The sequence below is a fragment of the Schistocerca gregaria genome, chromosome 1 (genome assembly GCF_023897955.1).
Source record: "Schistocerca gregaria isolate iqSchGreg1 chromosome 1, iqSchGreg1.2, whole genome shotgun sequence".
Lineage (NCBI taxonomy): Eukaryota > Metazoa > Arthropoda > Insecta > Orthoptera > Acrididae > Schistocerca > Schistocerca gregaria.
In genome coordinates, this window is record NC_064920.1 from 821,112,163 (window position 1) to 821,137,131 (window position 24,969).

General features: G+C 36.7%; 1 protein-coding gene across 1 annotated transcript in view; it reads right to left on the reverse strand.

Moving 5' to 3' along the window:
• LOC126271190 (peroxidase-like) overlaps positions 1-24,969 on the reverse strand; it is an 83,344-nt gene that overhangs the window by 46,206 nt on the left and 12,169 nt on the right. The window contains exon 2 of the mRNA XM_049974131.1: positions 19,319-19,516. Within this exon, the coding sequence (XP_049830088.1) occupies positions 19,319-19,516 (198 nt within the window). The remainder of the gene's footprint in view (positions 1-19,318; positions 19,517-24,969) is intronic.

Below are 24,969 nucleotides of genomic sequence, written 5' to 3' on the forward strand. Positions count from 1 at the left end.
TTGGTCACACAAGGCTCAGTAATACAACTTTTTATACATGTATACTAACAATATTATAACTGCATAGTATGTTTGCCCTAAGGCTTTATTTTTGTCTTCCCTCAACAGGAAGCCCTTATATTCACTACAATAATTCAGTGAAGATTTTACCACACTCAGCAGCTGTCCATCAGATGTACAAAATTAACAGAAACTTTAGGGGATGAAAGAGAGTGTTTTCAGTTTTGCTTAATATAAACATTATCAGAATTATTTATTGGCCTAAATAGTCATTTACCGAGTAAAATCATTGTTCAAGTAGAAATTCTTTAAATTCTACTTTAAATCTGTTTTCATCTTCTGACTTTTGGATGTTGGCTGGCAGTATGCTGTAGAGTTTTGTGCCAATATGGCTGACATGCCTTTCTGTGTGTGTTCTTTTTATTTGATAAGTATGGAGTGTTGTGCTATTTCGAGTATTGTAGTTATGCAAGTCGGCATTTGTCTGAAAATCTGCAAGGTGGGCCCTAACATATAGAACACATTTGTATATAAATAGGAAGGTATTGTTAGAACCTTAAGATTGTTGAATAAGAGTTTGCATTGTGCCTGTGGATGACTGTGTGTTATTATTCAGAGAGTCCTCTTCTGTAACAGAAAGATTTGTTTTAGACAGCAAGTGGTGGAACCCCAAAATATTATTCTGTATGTTGCAAGAGACTGAAAATAGCCAAAATATGCCATCCTAGCACCCTCTGCAGTACAGACATTTGCAATACTTCTAAGAGCAAAACAGGCTGAGTTAAGTTTCTGCACAAGTTTCATTACATGGTCATTAAAATTAAGATTTTCATCTATATGAATCCACAGCAATTTTGTTGATGCCACTCTGTCTATGGCCTTGTCACCCACCAACAGATCAAGATTTACATTTTGACATATTTTCCCAAACTGCATGTAATTCATTTTATTTGCATTTAATGTTAACAGATTTGCATTGAACCAAGTGTGGACATTCTTTATTACTTGATCAGTAGCTGTTTGCACCATTTGCTTTGGTGCACATATTAACACAAAAATGTCATCTATGAATAGTATGGTCTTTGCTGCTCCATCTGAGGTGTGAAAGTCATTTATGTAGACAAGGAACAATAAGGGACCTAGAATACTGTCTTGTGGCACTCCTATTTCCACTTTTTTTTTGCGTCTAATGCTAAATTTATTTTCTGGTTGAAGTAATCTGACATCAGTCCTACAATCTGTTTTCTGTATTGTAGGTATGATTCAAACAACTTTTTCCCTGTCACATGAATACCTAATGCTTCCAGTTTTTCTAAAAGAATGCCATGACTGACAGTGTCAAATGCTTTGGAGGTATCTAAATTTATTCCTACTGCACTGTTGTCTTTTTCTAGATTTTTGATTATTTGTTCAGTGTAGCACATTAGTGTTGTTTCTGTCTTTTACCTGCCTGGAAGCCATGCTGATTTCTATTTAATAACTTATAGTTATTTAGGTATTTGTTGACTCCGTGCTTCATTAATTTTTCTATTATTTTGGAAAATGCTGGAAGGAGGGATATTGGCCAATAAGTTTTCTACCTTATGCTTGTCGCCGTTTTTGAATAATGGCTTCACTTTTTACATTTTCATCCTTTCTGGAAACACTCCATTAAATGATAAGTTGGCTGTGTTTGCCAAGGGCCTTGAGATTTGTGCAGCTGTCATTGTTATGATATAAACAGGCACCTCATCTACTTCTGCTGACATTTTAGGTTTCAAGCTCTTTATTACTTTGAACAATTCATGTTCATCTGTTGGATCTATTCTCATGCTACAAGCAGCTTTTGGAAATTTAGGTTTTTCTTGGTTAGTAAATTTCAAGCTTAATGAAGTTGTCATATTTATGAAATAATATTGTTGATGTAATTTGGCAAATTTTGTTTTTAATATTGAAATTTTCTGAGTTTTTGAGAATGATATCCTGGTCTTTGCATCTCTTTCCTGTTTCAGTCTTCACAATAGCCCATGTGGCTTTTGATTTGTTTATGAGACTGTCTTATCAAGATGTCATTTCTCATAAATTTTGCCTTGGCAATTACTTTTTGATACACCCTCTTGTAATTCTAAACATATTCTATGAACTTTGGATCTGTAGATGTTATAGGCGACTTGCCTACAACAAATAATTGCATACCCATCCAGTATAATTAGTTAACGAAAAAATATTTATTCGTAAAAACTCACAATGAGAAGGAACTAAAAAAACAACAGAGAAGTAACAAAAACTAGGAGACTCTATAGTCTTATGGGGGGGGGGGGGGGGGGGGGGAGAAAAAAAAGAAAAAAAAAGCTCTCACGCACTCTTGATATCACTTTGCACCAGACATGAAAAATATCACTGCCACTCAGCCCCCCCCCTTAAAGTGCGGAGCCCCAGGGATATCTTGATACTTGAATTTTATTTGACGTCCAGCTCTGGTGTGCGTTGGGTGTCTCAGGGGAGGTGACATTGTTGTTTGTGGTGGTGATTCACCTGTCTCGGATGATGTACTGAGCGGTGTTTGGTATGCTCTACATCCATCATGTGTTGGTGCCAAGGTGTGGTGTCAGAGGTCGGAGAGGGTAAAACCCATCCTGGCTTGACACGTTCAGTCGATACCTTCGTCGGAACACCATTGCACATTATGTCCACGGTATGCTTATTACTACTCAGCACCTGAAATAGGCCTGTATATGGTGGTTGTATAGGCGATTTGACTGAGTCTGTTCGCAACATTACGTGAGAGCAATTGTATAAGTCTTTGTGTACAAACACTTTACGGTTACCATGGCGAGAAGGTGGCAGGCAATGTATATTTGTGCAGTGACGTTTTAGCTGCTGCACCCAGTGTGTGAGGCCCTCTGATCCAGGTAGTGTGGTGGGTACTAAATAATCTGCAGGAATCCGTAGCGGCTTGCCATAAACCATCTCGGTAACTGATGCACTAATATCGGGTTTGTGAGCTGTCCACAGGCCTAACAACACTAATGGTAATGCTTCCGTCCATCATTCAACCATACCATTACTGGCACGGTGATAGGTATTCGTGTGGTGGCGTTGGAAACTGCACATTTTGGATAGCTCAAGGAACAACGTAGATTTGAACTGACGTCTTTGGTCAGTTGTGACATGAAGGGGGCATCCAAAATGGGCAACCCACGTACACAGAAACGTCTTAGCAGTAGTTTCGTCTGAAATATCGACTATTGGAGTTGCTTCTGCCCATCTTATGCACCTATCTATGGCCGTAAACAAATATCTGTAACCCTCTGACTGTGGGAGAGGTCCAACCAGGTCCACGTAAATGTGTGCGAATCTAGCAGAGGTACCTTGAAAATCTCCAATATCAGCACACACATGTTGTCCTACTTTACTTTGTTGACAATGAGTGCAGGAACATATCCAAAGGTGCGCGTCTCTTTTCATAGAAGACCACACGTAGCAGTCTGTCAGCAGCTTGATTGTAGCGTTGGCTCCTGGGTGTGATAGTGTGTGGACACTGTCGAATGCTGTCATGCACAATATTTCTGAAATGAATGGTCTTGGTCTGCCTTGAGAAAAGTCGCACCACAGCTTCCGCTTGGAGTTAGGCACCAGAATTTGCTCGCACTTCAGACCTGTAGATGGGTCGTTTAACAGCTGTTGAGCTCTGCATCCTTGGTCTGTTCCACTGCAAGTTTATCGTAGTCTATAATTTCTGAAATCTGACAAATACATGAAAAATAGTCAGCCACTAAATTTTCTGCACCTCTTAAATGGCGTATATCTGTCGTGAACTGACTTATGAACTCAATATAACGGAACTGTCTTGGTGAGCACTTATCACAGCCACAATGTCTTCAATTTTGCATTTAGTCTCTTTAGAGTTCCACAAGAAGTTTTGATGCCAGCTGGCTTTGTATTGTAAACTGATGTGATTCTTGATGGCTTCTTTGGAAAGCACATTTCGAAATATCCTATGAAAATTGAAGAAAAAGTGTTATACACATCATTCATATTTGTTGGGGACAGTACTTGTGCCCAGGGCTCACTAGTTAGGATATTTGTAAATTCTACACAGTTTTCAGTGGAAAATTTTCTTTTATACATGAAGTATGCTTTTTTTCCTTGCAGTGGCATTGAAGGAATTTTGAGGACAAGAGCATTATGTTCTGATAATCCCAAATCAGTATTTGTTACTTCTACTTCTGTGGATCATACATTTGAAAATATATTATCTAGAAGACAGTTTGTATTATATGTTATTCTTGTGGGTCCATGTATGTGTGGAAACAGATTGAAAATACATAATAAATTTAGGAATTGGTTTTTTAGCCTACTTTCAGTCATGAGATTTATGTTGAAAGAATCAAATGAAACCGTATGGTTCCAGAAACACCTATGATGTATATATGCAACTGAAGCAACAAATGAAAATTTGTTCCAATGTCAGGACTCAAACCCAGGTCTCTTGCTCAGTAGACTTGCACAACTCCAAATTTTGCTAGGGTGGTGTAGTGGTTAGTATATCTGCCTAGTGATCAGGATACCAGGTTTCAAAATTCTGGCCTTGGTACAAATTTTCATTCATTGATTCAATATGTACATATACATTACATTATTGAGTAGGTTATGTGTCTTTAGGATTTCTTCACAGTGATTGTATACAATGGAAGATCACTCTCATTGTGAATTGTCCTGCTGGGTACATATCTGTCCAGTGCATGGTTAACTATTCTTTTAAACTTGAGCTGTAGTTCCTCTACAGGCTTCTGTCCTGAACTGAAAGTTTCAAGTTCTTCATTGCTGTATGACAGCACTAATAAGATATTGATTGCAATGCTCTGGTGACCATTATGTGGCAATGTCTTAATCTCATACAAACTCATATTATGAAATTTCAGACAAGCAAAAATGACTTACTAGTACCAAAAGTAAACATTTATGGTCACACACAAATTGAAAAACTGCGTGTAAAATTCCTTGTGTGTCAGTTGCACAACGAATTAAAATTGTATCAACACATATAGCAACTAATCAATAAGTTTAGTTCAGCTTGTTTTGTTCTTAGCAATATCTCTCATGGTTCTGCACTGAAGACAAGGATGTTAGCTTTTTACCATATTTTCACTGTCCATTGTCTTCTACATGAACAAAGCAAATAAAATACCTACTGAATAAGCTCGCAGTAAGAAAATTGTGTAAATAAGATAACTAAACAAAATTTTAAGGATCTCCAAATTCTTTCAGTCATTTCCCAGCACAAATAATATTTAATAATACTTTTTACTGATAATAAAAATCGGTTCCAACTGAATTGTGATTTTTCACAACATCAACAGACACTACAAATAATTTTCATATAGACTTGGCCTTTGACAGTCGGAATGGAATTATGTACTCTGGTGTGAAGTAATTCAACAATCTATCATCTATTGCAAAACAAGAAGTTGAGAGTCCCTTCCTGTTCACAAGAGAAATAAATCTATGCCCCATTAGCCACTCCTCCTATAAATTATATGGCTAAGTTGACTCAAGGATTTATGAATTGTTCTAGCTATATGTCAGGTATCAAAGATCATTCAAAAGGTGCATCTAAGTAATAGAATATTGTGAAGAGACCTCCATTGTTACAGATGTAGGTAATTATTTTCTAATGTACTATGTAAAATGTAGCTAGCATAACCATAAATATAATTGAGCTAGAAAATAGTCATAAAATACAGTTTCAAAAGGTGAAAGATTTGGTTTCAACAACATCATTCTGAGATTTTGTTTCAAAAGGAGACACCAAAATTGAAATGAACACCAACAATTTTAACAGAGACCAGGCGTAGGGGTACACACTTAGTAGACCATGGGGGGTGGGTTTTGAACATCGAGTGACAGTAAAGATAGATGCTTGATGCTTGTTGAGAAGCAGGAGTGGTAGTTTCAAATATGGTGCCATCCCCTTGCACCATGTGGCATCACTCAATTCCACAACAGGATGTAACTGCTATGAGCTGCTCTGCTTCCCTTCCCAGCTTGCATAACTTCAACCCTCCCTGGGAGGCTTCAAATGCTGCTATTGCATTTATATAAGCAGAAGACTGCACTGGCCTCAGTAAAACTAACTTTACTTCCTGATGATGATGGTGGAGACATTCCGCTAGCTCAAGTGTTTTGTTTGAAGTGATGTGGCTATATACCAAGAAGAATTTATTGAAATCAAATACTAGTCAATATGGCAGGCAAAATAACCCAATCATTGCAGGTCTTACTATGTGACTCACTTTCCTTAAAAATTATAGTACATCTTGGGTTGGGGGTAGTCTATGTTGGTCATCTGTTAGATCAGGAAAGTATACAGGACCCAAGAGAATATTCTGTATAATTCAGTGTAATAGACTTGTAAGTGATAAGATTATAAATACCTTTAGGGAGAAACAGAGTTTGCTAAAATGGAATACTGTTCTAAATGCTTTCAGAAATGCTGGCAAGGCCTTTGGTAGGTTGTCATTACTATCTCTGAACAATTCAGTACTACTTTATAATGTTTATAAAATGTGACCTAACTAAGCAAAGCAGCTACACAACTTTATGTCAGTGGAAATTTCAGAAAAAAAAATTAATACTTATGATCAGTCAACATCACATAAAAATATGCTTTGCAGATAAAGCTTCCTACATTAGCTTCAAAAGCCAATATAAATCAGATATCAGATTGTCCGCATGTAAAGAAAATGATAATTGCACTGAAAAAAATGTTTGGAGTGTCATTAAGGTACATATTGTTTGTTGTTGTGGTCTTCAATCCTGAGACTGGTTTCATGCAGCTCTCCATGCTACTCTATCTCGTACAAGCTTCTTCATCTCCCAGTACCTACTGCAACCTACATCCTTCTGAATCTGCTTAGTGTAGTCATCTCCTGGTCTCCCTCTACGATTTTTACCCTCCACGCTGCCCTCCAATACTAAATTGGTGATCCCTTTATGCCTCAGAACATGTCCTACCAACCGATCCCTTCTTCTGGTCAAGTTGTGCCACAAACTTCTCTTCTCCCCAATCCTGTTCAATAATTCCTCATTAGTTATGTGATCTACCCATCTAATCTTCAGCATTCTTCTGTAGCACCACATTTTGAAAGCTTCTATTCTCTTCTTGTCCAAACTATTTATCGTCCATGTTTCACTTCCATACATGGCTGCACTCCATACAAATACTTTCAGAAATTACTTCCTGACACTTAAATCTATACTCGATGTTAGCAAATTTCTCTTCTTCAGAAACACTCTCCTTGCCATTGTCAGTCTACATTTTATATCCTCTCTACTTCGACCATCATCAGTTATTTTGCTCCCCAAATAGCAAAACTCCTTTACTACTTTAAGTGTCTCATTTCCTAATCTAATTCCCTCAGCATCACCCGACTTCATTCGACTACATTCTATTATCCTCGTTTTGCTTTTGTTGATGTTCATCTTATATCCACCTTTCAAGACACTATTCATTCCGTTCAACTGCTCTTCCAAATCCTTTGCTGTCTCTGACAGAATTACGATGTCATCGGCAAACCTCAACATTTTGATTTCTTCTACATGGATTTTAATACCTACTCCGAATTTTTCTTTTGTTTCCTTCACTGCTTGCGCAATATACAGATTGAATAACATCGGGGAGAGACTACAATCCTGTCTCACTCCCTTCCCAACCACTGCTTCCCTTTCATGTCCCTTGACTCTTATGACTGCTATCTGGTTTCTGTACAAATTGTAAATAGCCTTTGGCTCCCTGTATTTTACCCCTGCTACCTTCAGAATTTGAAAGAAAGTATTCCAATCAACATTGTCAAAAGCTTTCTCTAAATCTACAAATGCTAGAAATGTAGGTTTGCTGTTCCTTAATCTAGCTTCTAAGATAAGTCATAGGGTCAGTATTGCCTCACGTTTTCCAACATTTCTACGGAATCCAAATTGATCTTCCCCGAGGTCGGCTTCTACTACTTTTTCCATTCGTCTGTAAAGAATTCGCGTTAGTATTTTGCAGCTGTGACTTATTAAACTGATAGTTCGGTAATTTTCACATCTGTTAGCACCTGCTTTCTTTGGGATTGGAATTATTATATTCTTCTTGAAGTCTGAGGGTATTTCGCCTGTCTCATACATCTTGCTCACCAGATGGTAGAGTTTTGTCAGGACTGGCTCTCCCAAGGCCGTCAGTAGTTCCAATGGAATGTTGTCTACTCCGGGGGCCTTGTTTCGACACAGGTCTTTCAGTGCTCTGTCAAACTCTTCACGCAGTATCGTATCTCACATTTCATCTTCCTCTACATCCTCTTCCATTTCCATAATATTGTCCTCAAGTACCTCGGCCTTGTATAGACCCTCTATATACTCCTTCCACCTTTCTGCTTTCCCTTCTTTGCTTAGAACTGGGTTTCCATCTGAGCCCTTGATGTTCTTACAAGTGGCTCCCTTTTCCCCAAAGGCTTCTTTAATTTTCCTGTTGGCTGTATCTATCTTACCCCTAGTGAGATAAGCCTCTACATCCTTACATTTGTCCTCTAGCCATGCCTGCTTAGCCATTTTGCACTTCCTGTCGATCTCATTTTTGAGACGTCTGTATTCCTTTTTACCTGCTTCATTTACTGCATTTTTATATTTTCTCCTTTCATCAATTAAATTCAATATTTCTTCTGTTACCCAAGGATTTCTACTAGCCGTCATCTTTTTACCTACTTGATCCTCTGCTGCCTTCACTACTTCATCCCTCAAAGCTACCCATTCTTCTTCTACTGTATTTCTTTCCCCCATTCCTGTCAATTGTTCACTTATGCTCTCCCTGAAACTCTGTACAACCTCTGGTTCTTTTAGTTTATCCAGGTCCCATCTCCTTAAATTCCCACCTTTTTGCAGTTTCTTTAGTTTTAATCTACAGATCATAACCAATAGATTGTGGTCAGAGTACACATCTGCCCCTGGAAATGTCTTACAATTTAAAACCTGGTTCCTAAATCTCTGTCTTACCATTATATAATCTGTCTGAAACCTGTCAGTATCTCCAGGCTCCTTCAATGTATACAGCCTTCTTTTATGATTCTTGAACCAAGTGTTAGCTATGATGAAGTTGTGCTCTGTGCAAAATTCTACCAGGCGGATTCCTCTTTCATTTGTTAGCCCCAGTCCATATTCACCTACTACATTTCCTTCTCTCCCTTTTCCTACTACCGAATTCCAGTCACCCATGACTATTAAATTTTCGTCACCCTTCACTATCTGAATAATTTCTTTTATTTGATCATATATTTCTTCAATTTCTTCGTCATCTGCAGAGCTAGTTGGCATATAAACTTGTACTACTGTAGTAGGTGAAGGCTTCGTATCTATCTTGGCCACAATAATGCGTTCACTATGCTGTTTGTAGTAGCTTACCCGCATTCCTATTTTCCTATTCATTATTAAACCTACTCCTGCATTACCCCTATTTGATTTTGTGTTTATAACCCTGTAGTCACCTGACCAAAAGTCTTGTTCCTCCTGCCACTGAACTACACTAATTCCCACTATATCTAACTTTAACCTATCCATTTCCCTTTTTAAATTTTCTAACCTACCTGCCCGATTAAGGGATCTGACATTCCATGCTCCGATTCATAGAACGCCAGTTTTCTTTCTCCTGATAACGACATCCTCTTGAGTAGCCCCTGCCCAGAGATCTGAATGGGGAACTATTTTACCTCCGGAATATTTTACCCAAGAGGACGCCATCATCATTTAATCATACAGTAAAGCTGCATGCCTTCGGGGAAAATTACGGCCGTAGTTTCCCCTTGCTTTCAGCCATTCGCAGTACCAGCACAGCAAGGCTGTTTTGGTTATTGTTACAAGGCCAGATCAGTCAATCCTGCAACTACTGAAAAGGCTGCTGCCCCTCTTCAGGAACCACATGTTTGTCTGGTCTCTCAACAGATACCCCTCCGTTGTGGTTGCACCTACGGTACGGCTATCTGTATCGCTGAGCCACGCAAGCCTTCCCACCAGCGGCAAGGTCCATGGTTCATGGGGGAAAAGGTACATATAGAAATTGTAGAAAGGGTATTAATATCTCTCCAGATGAATTCAATATCTTTTCTTGTTGTTGTTGTTGTCTTCAGTCCTGAGACTGGTTTGATTCAGCTCTCCATGCTACTCTATCCTGTGCAAGCTGCTTCATCTCCCAGTACCTACTGCAACCTACACCCTTCTGAATCCGCTTAGTGTATTCATCTCTTGATCTCCGTCTGTGATTTTTACCCTACACGCTGCCCTCCAATATTAAATTGGTGATCCCTTGATGCCTCAGATCTTGTTCTACCAACCGATCCCTCTCTTCTCCCCAGTTTTATTCAATACCACCTCATTAGTTATGTGATCTACCCATCTAATCTTCAGCATTCTTCTGTAGTACCACATTTCAAAACCTTCTATTCCCTTCTTGTATGAACTATTTATCATCCATGTTTCACTTGCATACATGGTTACAGTCCATACAAATTCTTTCAGAAATGACCTCCTGACACTTAAATCTATATTCGATGTTAACAAATTTCTTTTCTTCAGAATTTAATTTGTGTCTCATTGTATTTCCATAGAAGCAAATTGAATGTAGTGTTTCACAGAATTTCTTGGAAAAGCCAGATGTCATTCTTCCAAATAAAATCACATGTGAATCATTATTGTCTAGCTTGTAGGGTGCCTAGTTTTTTCAACATCATGATCCATAAAACTCTTAATGAAGGAGAGCTTTTTGGAATGTGTCACATTAACTTTAAAGTAGCACAAGCCACCACTGCAGGCTACTCATGTGAAAAGTATGCTAACAAAAAGTTGACACAATGCTTATCCTCTCACACTGATCCTCCTTTTATATCATCCAGCTGCTGCTCAGAAAGGCAAAACACAAAAGACTGAAGTTAAGCAGAATTTGAATCCCGAAGTCTCAGTATTCTGATAAATTACACCAGTGGCTAATAATGTACTCTTTCGGCTTGTCCTTGATCATCTGGAGATTTGTTATTTCCTGCCTGACTTCTACTGGCAGCTTGTTATAGGATTTTACAACAGAATATAAAACTCTGTTCTGAACTCTAGAGAGGAATGGTTATTCAACACGTAAATGATTTTTACTTATATTTCTTTCTCCATAAGTACATCACAATCCATTTGACTCATATGATCGTAAGTTTTCATTGATGATTTAATGATCTGTCCATGTAAAATAAACATTGTAACAATGGACAAGTGTGGAGCCTGCTGTAAAGCAGTGAGAAATTGTGTGTACTGTCTATACTTATTTTTGCCACTATAGTAATTCCTACATAAATTTAAGCTATGACTACGTTTCTAGCAGAGTATGAAAATCCCGGACTGACTTGATAAGAGTACCCTTAGCCTATATTCCCAATCAGTACATGACTCAGGGCATACACCCTGACAAATTTTAATACGCTGTTGTAACAGCCACCCATAAAAATGAAGATAAGCAAAACCAACTCTAATTATACTTTGATGTCTGCATTTGCATCCTGCAATCCTATACACACCTTAATCTGGCTTTATATATATATTCCAAGTCTGCATGCAAGTAGCATACGATGGATGAACTTGGAATGTCTCTAAGAGCCAGTCAGTATGTCAAGTTAAATGCAGTGTGCTGGGAGTATGATGAGCGAACAAGCTGGCAGCACATCTCCTATGGTCTTCCACTTTACACTTTACTAAAAAAACCATCCATTTGTTTCTAAACTAATAACACAACATTTCCTATATTTACATCAATAATTAATAAAAACTGAACAACACCTTTTCCTTTGAGAAAGGAGCAACAGGTTATAAGCACACATGCTTTAAAGCAATTAAAAAAAAAGAAGAAGAAAAAACTAAAATGTAGTGTGCTCGTTTTTGATATTTGTTTTTACTCATAGCAGAATATCTCATATCTCGTTTGGTTCACTGGGTGATATTCATTTTTACAATATGAGAAGGAGAGCCTGTAGGACTTTTTATCTTTATGTTATATGCCTTAAATCATCTGTAACTGAGCCCCTAATAGGGGGGACAATCTGCATGATAAAAAACAACAATTATAAATAAAAAATATATTAGGTTAGTCCATATTGTATACAAAGAATAAAAACAAGTAAGAAAACACTTATTAAAAATGAGTATATACATTATTTACTTGTTCTTTGACCTAATAACGTTTTCATGATTTCTTTTTCCTATTTTCTTGTTCTCAGTGACATCAGTTACACACAAATCTGCTATAGGAATCTTGCAGAAGAAAGATAGTGATGTATGTGGAGAAAGTAAGACGTTAAGAATAGTAAACAGTGATTAGATCATAGTGTTTAGAGACAAGTTACAGGAAGAGAACTGGGGAGAAATTTATAGACCAGACTGTGTAGATCAATTTAACTGAAACTTCGTGGCAAACTAAAACTGCAAGCTGGCCAAACTAAAACTGCAAGCTGGACTGGGACTCAAACCTGGGATCTAGCTGCTGCCTCCTCTGATCTGCCACATATATGTTGTAAATAACTTAATATTTACTTGAGCTCAATGATATTCTTCAAAGTAAATACATTCCAAAATCTGTAAATATAGAGTATTATTTACAGTATCTTACAGTTTTATAACAAACACTGCCCCTTCCCATGTTGTTAACAAAAATTTTCAGTCCCTAATGTTAGCTATTCAGATGATTTGCTGAAATACTGGCTAATGAGGTATGTTTTTAATTTTCTTTTTACTGGTAGGAACTCCTAATTTTGTGCCTTATGTTGTGGTGACACCACAGTGCACTTAGCTGTGAAAAGTGGAAGAAATCACTGTGAATGATAATATGCATCTTTGCTGTGTCAGCATAGTTTCTGTTGTTATGTACAGTTGTTGTTTAGTTTTCTCTGCTTTACCATTATAATGCTTGTTGCAATAATGTCCATTACTGAATACTGAATGACATTTATTGTGAACAGTAAAACAAGATAGCATTCCCATAGTGGTGACCCCAGAAAAAGAAAAGAAGCAAATGATAGCAGGGAAACAATTTAAAAGCTAACTCTTCAATGAGCTTCACTTCTGTGTGGCTGCTAACACCTGTGCACTACAAGCTACCATCCAGTGAGCAAAGGAATGGTAGAGGGAGTCCACCATACACTCAAAATGCCCCTTATGTGCAGTTCATCAACGTGGTCAGAAGCATTGCGACTCAGTTTGAGAATGGCAGGGAAAATGGACTTCCAGTGTTCACCAACAGAAATGGTACACGGCAAACAGTTGAGGGTTCCAGGATAATTGACCTTCCCAGCACCTGCACAACTTGACTGTTCCAGAGCTTAGCACCCAGTTTGCATAGTAACTTGGTATCAGAATGAGGTCTATGCAGCATATCACACCTATCAGACATGGATTGACTGGCATTTGTGCACAAAGACTTAAAAAAAAAAAACCATGTGTGGCACAGGAATTATACCCTGCATCCTCCCCCTGTTTCACCATAGTCAGAACAATACAGAGTAATCACACCTGGGGGCACACTTTCAAGATCAAAAAAGATGGTAAACAGGAGAAGGTGTCAATAAAATAACTCAAGCCTACATATACCATTAGAATACCACAATATTGCACTTCAAGAAGGAGGTGGAGCCTTTCGCACTGGTAGAAGACACCAAAACACCTACCTTGGGTCAGGAACAATTTTCACCAGCCTTTTTATAAAGAACTGAGAGGCAGATTAAGTGCTAGTTCCCTCACATACTGGGAGCACCCAGCTTAAAAAAAAAGGGGGGGGGGGGGGGGGGGGGCTGGTGCGACAACACCATAGTACACTTTGCCTTGACAACTGGATGAAATCATCATGGATGATAATAAGCATCATTGCTGCTGTCAGCATAGTTACTGTTGCTATGTACAGTTGTTAGTTTTCCGTACTTTGCATTTTACTACACTTGTTGGAATAAAGTTAATTGCGAAATACTGAATGGCATTTACTGTGAACAATATAGCATTCCCTTAATGTTAAACAGGAGCATTTTCAACATCTTCCCATGATTACTTAACTCCCTTTTGAACACTAGGAAAGGAGGTTTTGGCTGCATGAAAATTATTTTTGTATCTTGTTCTGTGACTGTGTGAATCACATTTCAGCTGAAACTGACTTTTAGAACTCCATTAAGGACTAAATGTATTGGGAAGTGATTGTAAGAATTCCAGGATCCTTAGGCTTTTGCTAGATGTATTGTTATTTACATTTCATAATATGCTTATGCCCACTTCTGCAGAATAAACAGTTTGTTTACATTGGGGGCATTGCCTCAGAATATAATTGCGTATGGTAAAAGATACTGAAAATATGAGAAAGGGGCCAACATTTTTTTCTTCATCAGCACAGAGAGATGCTTCTAAGGACATATTATGCTGAACTAAGCTTTTTTGTTTATTTATCTGTGTGTTCACTCCATTTCAACTTGTTATCAAACTGGACCTCAAGGAATTTTATGTAGTTGTTTCTTTCAGTGTGTGACCATTCATGTCTACTTCTGGTAATGGCTGATCTTTATTGTTGGTTTGAAATTGGATAATATGAGTGTTTGTGAAATTAGTGGAGACAAACTGTTAGCTGTGACCCATGTGTAGCCAACTTCAACTATCGTCTGAGCTGTGACTGTTACGATTGCATTTGGAATCATGATTAGTGTGCTTGTGTTATCAGCAAACACAATAGGTTTTGAACCTCCCTTTAAACTTATTGGAATACATTTATGTAAGTTAGAAACTGCAGTGGGCCCAGTGCTGAAGATACAGCACTTCACATGTTATCTCATTCTGAGATTAGCTTCATACAGTTAATTAATGAGATCCTCTGTCTTCTGTTTGAGGGTAAGATTGCATTCATGCAAGAGGGATGCATTAATTTCATAACTCTTTGGTTTGCCAAGTAGAATTTTGTGATCTTCACAACCAAAGGCTTCAGCAAGGTCACAGAATATACAAACAGAATAATTTTTCTTGTTTAACTTTGAAAAGAGTACATTTGTGAAGTGTTGCATCATATTCTCTGTGGAGAATGTTTTATGAAATGAGAAGCAGTAGGTAAGTTGTGGTTGGTTAAATGAGTCAGTATTCTAACATAGGCCACATTCTCAGCCAATTTTGAAAGTACTGGAAGTGTTTGCTTATTTCCAGTTTTGTAGGTGAATGTTACTACAGTTTATTCAAGTCAGTCAGAAAATATGCCCTGAGTAATTTATTGATTACTAAGCTAGCTTAAGGGTACTTTTCTCAAGCCATCACCAAATTTTAATACTCTGCTAGAAACACCTTCACAGCCAGCAGTTTTACTATTTTTAGTGCTCTGATGAATTCTGTATCAATATTAATGTCTCTTGATGGTGCCTGCAGTGTCTGCACAAGTAAATAAAATGCATCTCTATCTGTTTATTTATTACTGTGTGTGATGTTTCTTCCACTGTGCAGAAGTAATCGTAGAATCTGGTGGACAATAATTTGTAAATGCCACAATTTCTGGCACAACTATTTTCTCAGAACTCTATTTCATTTCAGTCACTATTTTAGTTTGTTTCTTATTTAAAATTGTTCCAAACAGCTTTTCCTTATTCATTTTGAGCATTGTACATGAGTTTTGCTTTTTTAATCACAAACTGTAGGAGTTTACAAAAGTGGTATTGATGGAGTTTCAAATCTTGACTACTGCTTGTTCTGTGAACTACAGAGAGCTCTGTCTTCTTAACACAAGATAATTTCATTTCAGGAGTTAATCATCCCTTATCCTAACTTGTGTTCAATTTTGTGCTTGTATATTTTGAGGGAAAACAAGTCTCAGAAGAATACTTTTAAGAAAGAGTTAAATTTTCCATCAACACTGTTTGCTTTATAAGTTTCTCCCCAGCAGTCTTTCCATAATTTCTCTCTAAATGCTGAGACTGGGCCATTGTTTATGATTCTGTAATACAACACTTTCCTTCTATTATCTGCACCTAACTGGTCAGTAAGTTTTATTTTAAACATTCGACTGTCATGGCCAGAGAAATGACTGAGTATTGGTTTTGTGGCTAAATCGTGGCAGGTTGTTGCATCTTGAAAGAAATTATCAATAGCTGTTGCACTATGTCCTTCAATCCTCATAGGGCATTTTGCTGTGGGAAATGATCCAAAGCTGTGTGTTGACAACTATAGATGTGCTTGGTCAGTAATGTCTAACAGAAAATCAATATTAAAGTCTCCACAAGCACTGATTCTCCATTTAAGTCTGAACAACCTTATTGAAACTGTTATAACTACTTTATGAAACTTGAGATACTTCTTGCCCGACCCAATATTGTGGTACTGCACTAAAAAAGCGGTTCTATGCAACATTCATTAACCTGAAGTGACTGGGATTTGATTCAATTTTTTTGCATTTAATCACCCCCCTTTCCTTCTTATTATTTCTACAGTAGTATTACATTAGCTTTTATCCATCAAGCTGGATCTGTTCAGTTTCAATGATTTCCATATGATGATCTCATGTGCACTGCAAATATGCTGAAATTCCATATATCCTTTCACCTTCTTAAATTCATAGTTTTTATGTGTGAAGCTTCTGAGGTTTTTATGGAAGACACTAAATGCATTTTCTTTAACATCTGTGGCTTTGTTTAAGCTGCAGTAATCTGTTTTTCTAGTAGCAGTATCAAATGAAACCTGTATTTATTCTGCAGGTCTATCTTTCAGATGAATGTACACTGAGAAACGTCTACAGAATACATTGGAAAACACTGGTCTAGGGCAGATACTGCTTTGGTCAGAGTCTGGACACTTCTGGCAATAAGCTGTACCATTAGCCTCCTACTGGAGGCATTCAGATGTAAGCCATGCCATAAATGATGTAATCAAGTGAGGAACTGTGCAACAGTCACACTCATGTATGGGATTCCCTTTTCCCTGAGTGATTTTCCAAGATATGTGTTAACATGTTCCACAGAATGTTTCATCTAGGTCTTACCGTGCCACTCAAAGAATGACATACGCTCACATTTATGTGCAGAGCACTGTCAGTAATATGCCTGACATTATCCGCAATTGTTGCAATTTGAATACATAATTTAGACAAATCATAATTCTTGTATGTTTACTGATACATTGCATTAAAAGTATGAAACATGAAATCTAAATAAATTTTCATATACTTGAAAATCTACTTCATTCGTAATCATCTTTTGAGTGTTGCAATTCTTCTTATTTCTGTGCATGCGAAGAAAATTCAAGAGGAATCTGCCTTATGCAAGATGCAAAGATGTCTTGCATAAGGCAGAATTCCTCTCCAATCTACTTTAGTTGTGTTCTGAAAAATTATTTAAATTATAAAAGAAGTAAGCACTTTTCACGCACACATGACTGCCAGTTTCAGCAGCTCAGTAGCTCTGGTACGAGCTGATGGAGCTGGCGGTCATGTGTGCATGTGGTGCGCTTGCTTGTACTTATGAATGGCATGTGTTTGTCCTGATGAAGGGTGTGGCTGAAAGCTTATGTGTAAGTGTCTTTTAATGGCCCCTGTCTGCAACTTAACATGAATCTTTACATTAAGTAGCTATCTATCTTTTCCTACATTGTTAATATCACAAATGCTTGACTTTTGTGATAAAAATCAATTCTCATTAACCCAAGGAGATAATAGGCAAGGATCAGAGGCATTTAATGTCCTACTGACAAAGAAGTAATTATAGGTGGAGCAAAGCTGAGATTGATAAAGAATAGTGTAGGAACTGGCCAAGTTCTTTTAAAAGGAAAAACAGGCATTTGGTATTAACCCAAATGAACACAATACATGGGGATAAAGAATAGTGTAGGAACTGGCCAAGCTCTTTTAAAAGGAACAAACAGGCATTTGGTACTAACCCAAATGAACACAATACATGGCATTCAGTATTAGAACATTAACACAAAGCCATGGTTTCTTTACAGGAGACATACCCCCACAAATCTGATGTATCACTTCCATCCATGATGTTTTTTTCAGTACAGATTAAAATCAGCTCTTTGCCCAAAGGCATGAATAAAACCACAAAAATGGAGTTTTCTTCATTTCCTCTTACAAACTCAAAAACAAAAATAAAAGTATTTGTGTTTATTGCAGTATTAATAGGTCAAAAATTTATTACATACATCTCAGGCTTCTCTTAGTAAAAGCACGAATTCAAATGTTGATGGTTTTGAGACAGCAAACAGCCACAAATTTATTTAAAGCTCTGTTATTCAAAAGGTACTATTACCAGTTTTGAATCATTACATTTCATCATCAGGCAGCATTCATGCTTTCATTAGAACATGTGGTGTTTTTTTATTGATTAGTTGTCCTAAAATATAAATAATACATAATTATAAGCATGCACACAGATGGTTGTGTTACACATTTGCATTAGGATGCGACTTACATGAAATGTTGGTCTGGAGTTTTTGTTTTCATAGTTGTAATCCAACAGATGATGTTCGTAGTTTTTGCAACATTCATATTGTTGCACACATAAATTTGTATTATTGAGAATGTGATGAAAACTATGAATATCATCTGTTGGATGAAAACTATGAAAGCAAAAACTCCAGACCAACATTTCACTTAAGTTGCATCCCAATGCAAATCTGTAACGCAACCATCTGTATGGCATGCTTATAATTAAGTATTAATTATATTTTAGGACAACTAATCAATAAAAGGTGCACCACATGTTCTAATGAAAGCATGAAAGCTGTCTGATGATGAATTGTAATGATTTGAAACCGGTAACAGTACCTTTTGAATGACGGAACATAAAGTAAATTTGTTGCTCAATGCTGTCTCAACACCATCAACATTTGTCTTCAAATAACAACTACAGTCTCCAACCATGTCATCATATGACAAAACTGCATAGAGCATGAAATGATACTGCAGATATGAAAAATAAGCATGAGCAATGCTCCATAACCAGTCGTTAAAAGTTTTGTGTTTATAGTCAACAACACATTTTGGAATCTTAACCTGATATTCATTTATGAACATAAGTCAAATAAGTACAATGCCTGGAGATGTTCTACATTTTGTCATTTTTGCATCATCCTATTACCTCTGCTTTCAAAATGCATCACCACAAAAACAGGTTAGTGACTCTATGAAGCATACTTTTTGTTATAACTGCCACTGAAACAGCCTTATCAAAATTTAAAAAAAATTGTATATGAAGTTGTGTAGCTACTGTTCTGCTGCTTTCTTGCATAGGACAATCATTAGAAATTGTAGAAATTCTTTTTTTCTACTTACCTATCAAAACTGGCAACATTTCTTCATACGTTATGTGTTGGAAAATAGCAATCAGAATCCGCCTTGCTTGTTGATACAGTTGTTCATCTTTCCAGTGAGGATTTAACTTAGCAAGAATTTTTGCTATTCGGTTATGTTCTCGTAAGAATAGCACATGTATAGCACTTCTCAAAGGCTGCTGATTAGTACGAGGATCAGCTGTAATTGTATAAATTGAGAGTTTGCAGTGAGATGCAACAATAAGGAATTATTTATTTATTAACTGGGATCTAGTTTTCAAATTTAAGCCATTGCAAGTATAAAACAATAAAATGCAAAAATTATATGCTATATAAAGTTTCCACAGAGCTATTCCTTTTTTCAGTACCTCCCAGTGAATTCTGTATTTCTGTTTATGTCAATAGTACATTCAGAGTAATCATTAATCAAAGCTTATGTGACTTGTTGCAAAAACATTTTGTTACTTTTTATTACCTAGCAGCAGAGTTAGATCTCAATATAATGCCCCACATACATTAGCTGAAAATATATTTTACATTCTAAATCTAAATTAATGCTCCACAGCAAAATTACAAAGTGTGAGAAATGATATAAATATTCTGCACCACAGGCATCCATCACTCTCCCTCCTTTTCTGATCCATTCTCCTGTATAATAACATAATCAAATTGATAGTTTCACTGATGAAGTTTTAAATTTAATATCCTTTAGGCATCATTAAATTTAATACACACATTGAAATTCTATTGTGATTTTGTGATAAATCAAAAATATAAGAATAAAATTATCAGACTATAAAATTTAGAACTGTCATCAGGAATCAGATAATTTTAGTGCAGTTTTATATGATATGCATAACTAATAATAATATGAATTGTTGCTGACAGGATATTTGCAATTTCAGCAATAGTTAGAACTACAGAAGATGAAAAAGCAATATGATTGTCAATGCTGTATAAAAAGATTTTGGTAATAACAAGCCCTCCCAACCTCAAAGAAAGTATACATTCACACGGTAGTGTTACAAAATTAGTATGTTTAGTGGAGTGTTATCTGAGACACACTGATTGTTTCAGATGTGTTCTGATAGTGACTGACAAAACAAAACCAAGAATACACATTGGAATGTCCAATACTATACTATCAGATGTGATTCTTGTCCATGACACTACTAGCTAATTTAAGCATATGGAGAAGTAGTATAGAATTTAGATGTTTGCGTCAATTTTGAGTTACATAATCCAGAGAGATCAACAACAGAACTCTTCATATCTAAGCTTTTAAATGAGCTAGAAGATCTTTATAGAGAAAAATAGGAAAACATTGTTAGTAGCTACTGATTTTAACATTGATATCACAAGCGAAAGTAGCAATGCTTCAAGTTCATTGATTTAGTGAAGAGACATCATTTCAGACTGAAGTTTCTTTTTAAAAAATCTAACAGACAAAAATATCATCAGCAAACTGTATAAGCAACATTTAAACAAAAATTATGTATATGAAGATATATGTAAATTCTGCATGTGTTCAGGTGTCTCAGATCACTGTGCATTCTTTGTTGAGCTGCAACAGTAGGGCAGATACATTTTAGCTATGAAAACCCATTTTAGAAGCTGCTTTGACAAGAAAATTTGCTCAGGTTTAGTAATATAGCGAATGAGAGAAAATGGCCTTTTGATCACTGTGCTGACATCTGCAGATTTTAGAAAATTCCCAAATTGTTTTCTCGGTGTCTAATGAAACATTTTCTACTAGACCCTAGAACAATAAAGTAAGAAATAAATTAAAGTGGATCATGGATCATGCAGGGCATAAAAATTTCCTGTGTAAGGAACAGAGACATAGAATTAAAATATAATAGAAATACCTGTATCATTTAATATGTTAGAGTGCATAGATTATATTTAAAATGGTTGTCAAAGCAGGAAAACTATTGCCAAATAACATGATAATTTCAAACAATAAAAATAAGATAAAGGTCATGTGACCAGTTATTAAATCTCAATGAGGTGTCAAAATGTGTACCATAACAATTTCAAAAATTAACCTTGAAGGAAACACTATTGCAAGTTCAACTCAAATACCAGAGTAGCTCAATGGATTCTTTATAAATATAGCATTGTCAGATGTCAATGTACCATATTATCACAACAAAGAAAATCCCTTTAGCCTCGATGAAGATTCTGAATACCATACAATAAGCAATCTTAGCATTTAATAATGGAAATCTTGCAGGTTGGGATGGGATTATCAACAAAATTATTAAAGCAGTACACAACTAGATCAGTTATTAATCAACTTTTTGCAGAAGGCTGCTTCCCAGATGTGCTAAATATCCCAGTGTAAAACTACTTTGTAAAAGGGGGTCAAGGGAGGTAATGGAAAATCATTGTCTTATCTCAATTCTCTGATTCATATCTACAATATCCGAGAAAGTTGCTATTACTCAAATCCAAAACTTCATTTAAAAAAATCCATTATCCTAAACAATCAATTTGGTTTTCAACAAGGAAAAAACACTATAAATGTGGTAGACTAAACAGTTTTCTCGAGAAAAACACATCATCATTAGATAAGAGCAATAATGAGGCAGGAATCTTCTGTGATCTTACAAAAGCTTTTGATCCTGTGAACCATGTCTCCCTTATTTAGAAACTTGATAAGCACATGGCATTAGAGGCAGTGCGCTGAAATGGCTAAAATCCTACTTGTGGAACAGGAAGCAAAGAGTTATCATTACTTTAAATGGGCAAAGGATTATTCTGACTGGAAAATAACATTTCAGGATGTCCTGCAAGGCTTTATGCAACTTCCACTCATGTTTCTGTTCTACATGAATGATTTACCATTAAAGATCAGCTCTCCATCACTTCTGTTTACAGATGATACTTGTGCTAGCTTAAAATGCAGATGCAGAAACGATTCCTGAATCAATGATCAGTATCCTCACTACGTTAGAAGCTTTGGTTTCAGCTAATTGGGTTGACTCAAAACATATCTAAGACTCACATGATGTGATTCAAAATCAGACAGTCAAAATGTGAGAATATTAAAAATATTCACAAAAGCAAAGTTACAAAGAAATCAAATCAGTTAAATTTTTAGGATTAAACTAAGATAAAGATTTTATTTGGCTGGAATGCATTGAGTGTCTAACTAAAACACTAGGCAGTACTACACTTGCAATGCAAATATTACAAACTGTAACATATGTAGATGCATGAAAGGTGGCATATACAAGTTGCTTTGAATCTGTGATTAGGTATGGTATTGTTTTTTTGGTGAAACTCAGCTAAAATAGTACTGATACTAAAGGTAGGAAATAGGTTCATGGAATATGGTACATCATAGAGAACCACGTTACCCATTATTTAGAAAATTATAAATATTCTGTCTCCCATTGCTATAGATTTATGAGATTATTTTCATTTTATGTACCAAACAGGAAGCATTTGAGAAAAATTATTTTGATCACACACGTTGTTGTTGTTGTGGTCTTCAGTCCTGAGACTGGTTTGATGCAGCTCTCCATGCTACTCTATCCTGAGCAAGCTTCTTCATCTCCTAGTACCTACTGCAGCCTACATCCTCCTGAATCTGCTTAGTGTATTCATCTCTCGATCTCCCTCTATGATTTTTACCTTCCACACTGCCCTCCAATACTAAATTGATGATCCCTCGATGTCTCAGAACATGTCCTACCAAACGATCCCTTCTTCTAGTCAAGTTGTACCACAAGCTCCTCTTCTTCCCAATTCTATTCAATACCTTCTCATTAATTATGTGATCTATCCACCTAATCTTCAGCATTCTTCTGTAGCACCACATTTCAAAAGCTTCTATTCTCTTTTTGTCTAAGCTATTTATCACCCACGTTTCACTTCCATACATGGCTACACTCCATACAAATACTTCCTGACATTTAAATCTATACTAGATGTTAACAAATTTCTCTTTGTCAGAAACGCTTTCCTTGCCATTGTCAGTCTACATTTTATGTCCTCTCTACTTCGACCATCAACAGTTATTTTGCTCCCCAAATAGCAAAACTCCTTTACTACTTTAAGTGTCTCGCCGGCCGCGGTGGCCGCGCGGTTCTGGCGCTGCAGTCCGGAACCACGGGACTGCTATGGCTGCAGGTTCGAATCCTGCCTCGGGCATGGATGTGTGTGATGTCCTTAGGTTAGTTAGGTTTAAGTAGTTCTGAGTTCTAGGGGACTTATGACCTAAGATGTTGAGTCCCATAGTGCTCGGAGCCATTTGAACCATTTTTTTTAAGTGTCTCATTTCCTAATCTAATTCCCTCAGCATCACCCAACTTAAATCGACTACATTCCATTATCCTCATTTTGCTTTTGTTGATGTTCATTTTATACCCTCCTTTCAAGACACTGTCCATTCCGTTCAACTGCTCTTCCAAGTCCTTTGCTGTCTCTGACAGAATTACAATGTCATCAGCAAACCTCAAAGTTTTTATTTCTTCTCCATGGACTTTAATAACTACTCTGAACCTATCTTTTGTTTCCTTTATTGCTTGCTCAATATAAAGATTGAATAACATCGAGAAGAGGCTACAACCCTGTCTCACTCCCTTCCCAACCACTGCTTCCCTTTCATAACCTTCGACTCTGATAACTGCCATCTGCTTTCTGTACAAATTGTAAATAGCTTTTCGCTCCCTGTATTTTACCCCTGCCACCTTCAGAATTTGAAAGAGAGTATTCCAATCAACATTGTCAAAAGCTTTCTCTAAGTCTACAAATGCTAGAAATGTAGGTTTACCTTTCCTTAATCTTCCTTCTAAGATAAGTCATAAGGTCAGTATTGCCTCACGTGTTCCAATATTTCTATGGAATCCAAACTGATCTTCCCCCGAGGTCAGCTTCTATCAGTTTTTACATTCGTCTGTAAAGAATTTGCGTTAGTATTTTGCAGCTGTGACTTATTAAACTGATAGTGATTTTCAGATCTGTCAACACCTGATTTCTTTGGGATTGGAATTATTATATTCTTCTTGAAGTATGAGGGTATTTCGCCTGTCTCATACATCTTACTCACCAGATGGTAGAGTTTTGTCAGGACTGGCTCTCCCAAGGCCGTCAGTAGTTCTAATGGAATGATGTCTACTCTGGGGCCTTGTTTCGACTCAGGTCCTTCAGTGCTCTGTCAAACTCTTCACGCAGTATCATATCTCCCATTTCATCTTCATCTACATCCTCTTCCATTTCCATAATATTGTCCTCAAGTTCATCTCCCTTGTATAGACCCTCTATATACTCCTTCCACCTTTCTGATTTCCCTTCTTTGCTTAGAACTGGGTTTCCATCAAAGCTCTTGATATTCATGAAAGTAGTTCTCCTTTCTTCAAAGTCTCTTTAATTTCCCTGTAGGCAGTATCTATCTTACCCCTAATGAGATAAGCCTCTACATCCTTACATTTGTCCTCTAGCCATTCTTGTTTAGCCATTTTACACTTCTCATTTTTGAGACGTTTGTATTCCTTTTTGCCTGCTTCATTTACTGCATTTTTATATTTTCTCCTTTCATCAATTAAATTCAATATTTGTTCTGTTACCCAAGGGTTTCTATTAGCCCTCGTCTTTTTACCCATTTGATCCTCTGCTGACTCCACTATTTCATTCCTCAAAGCT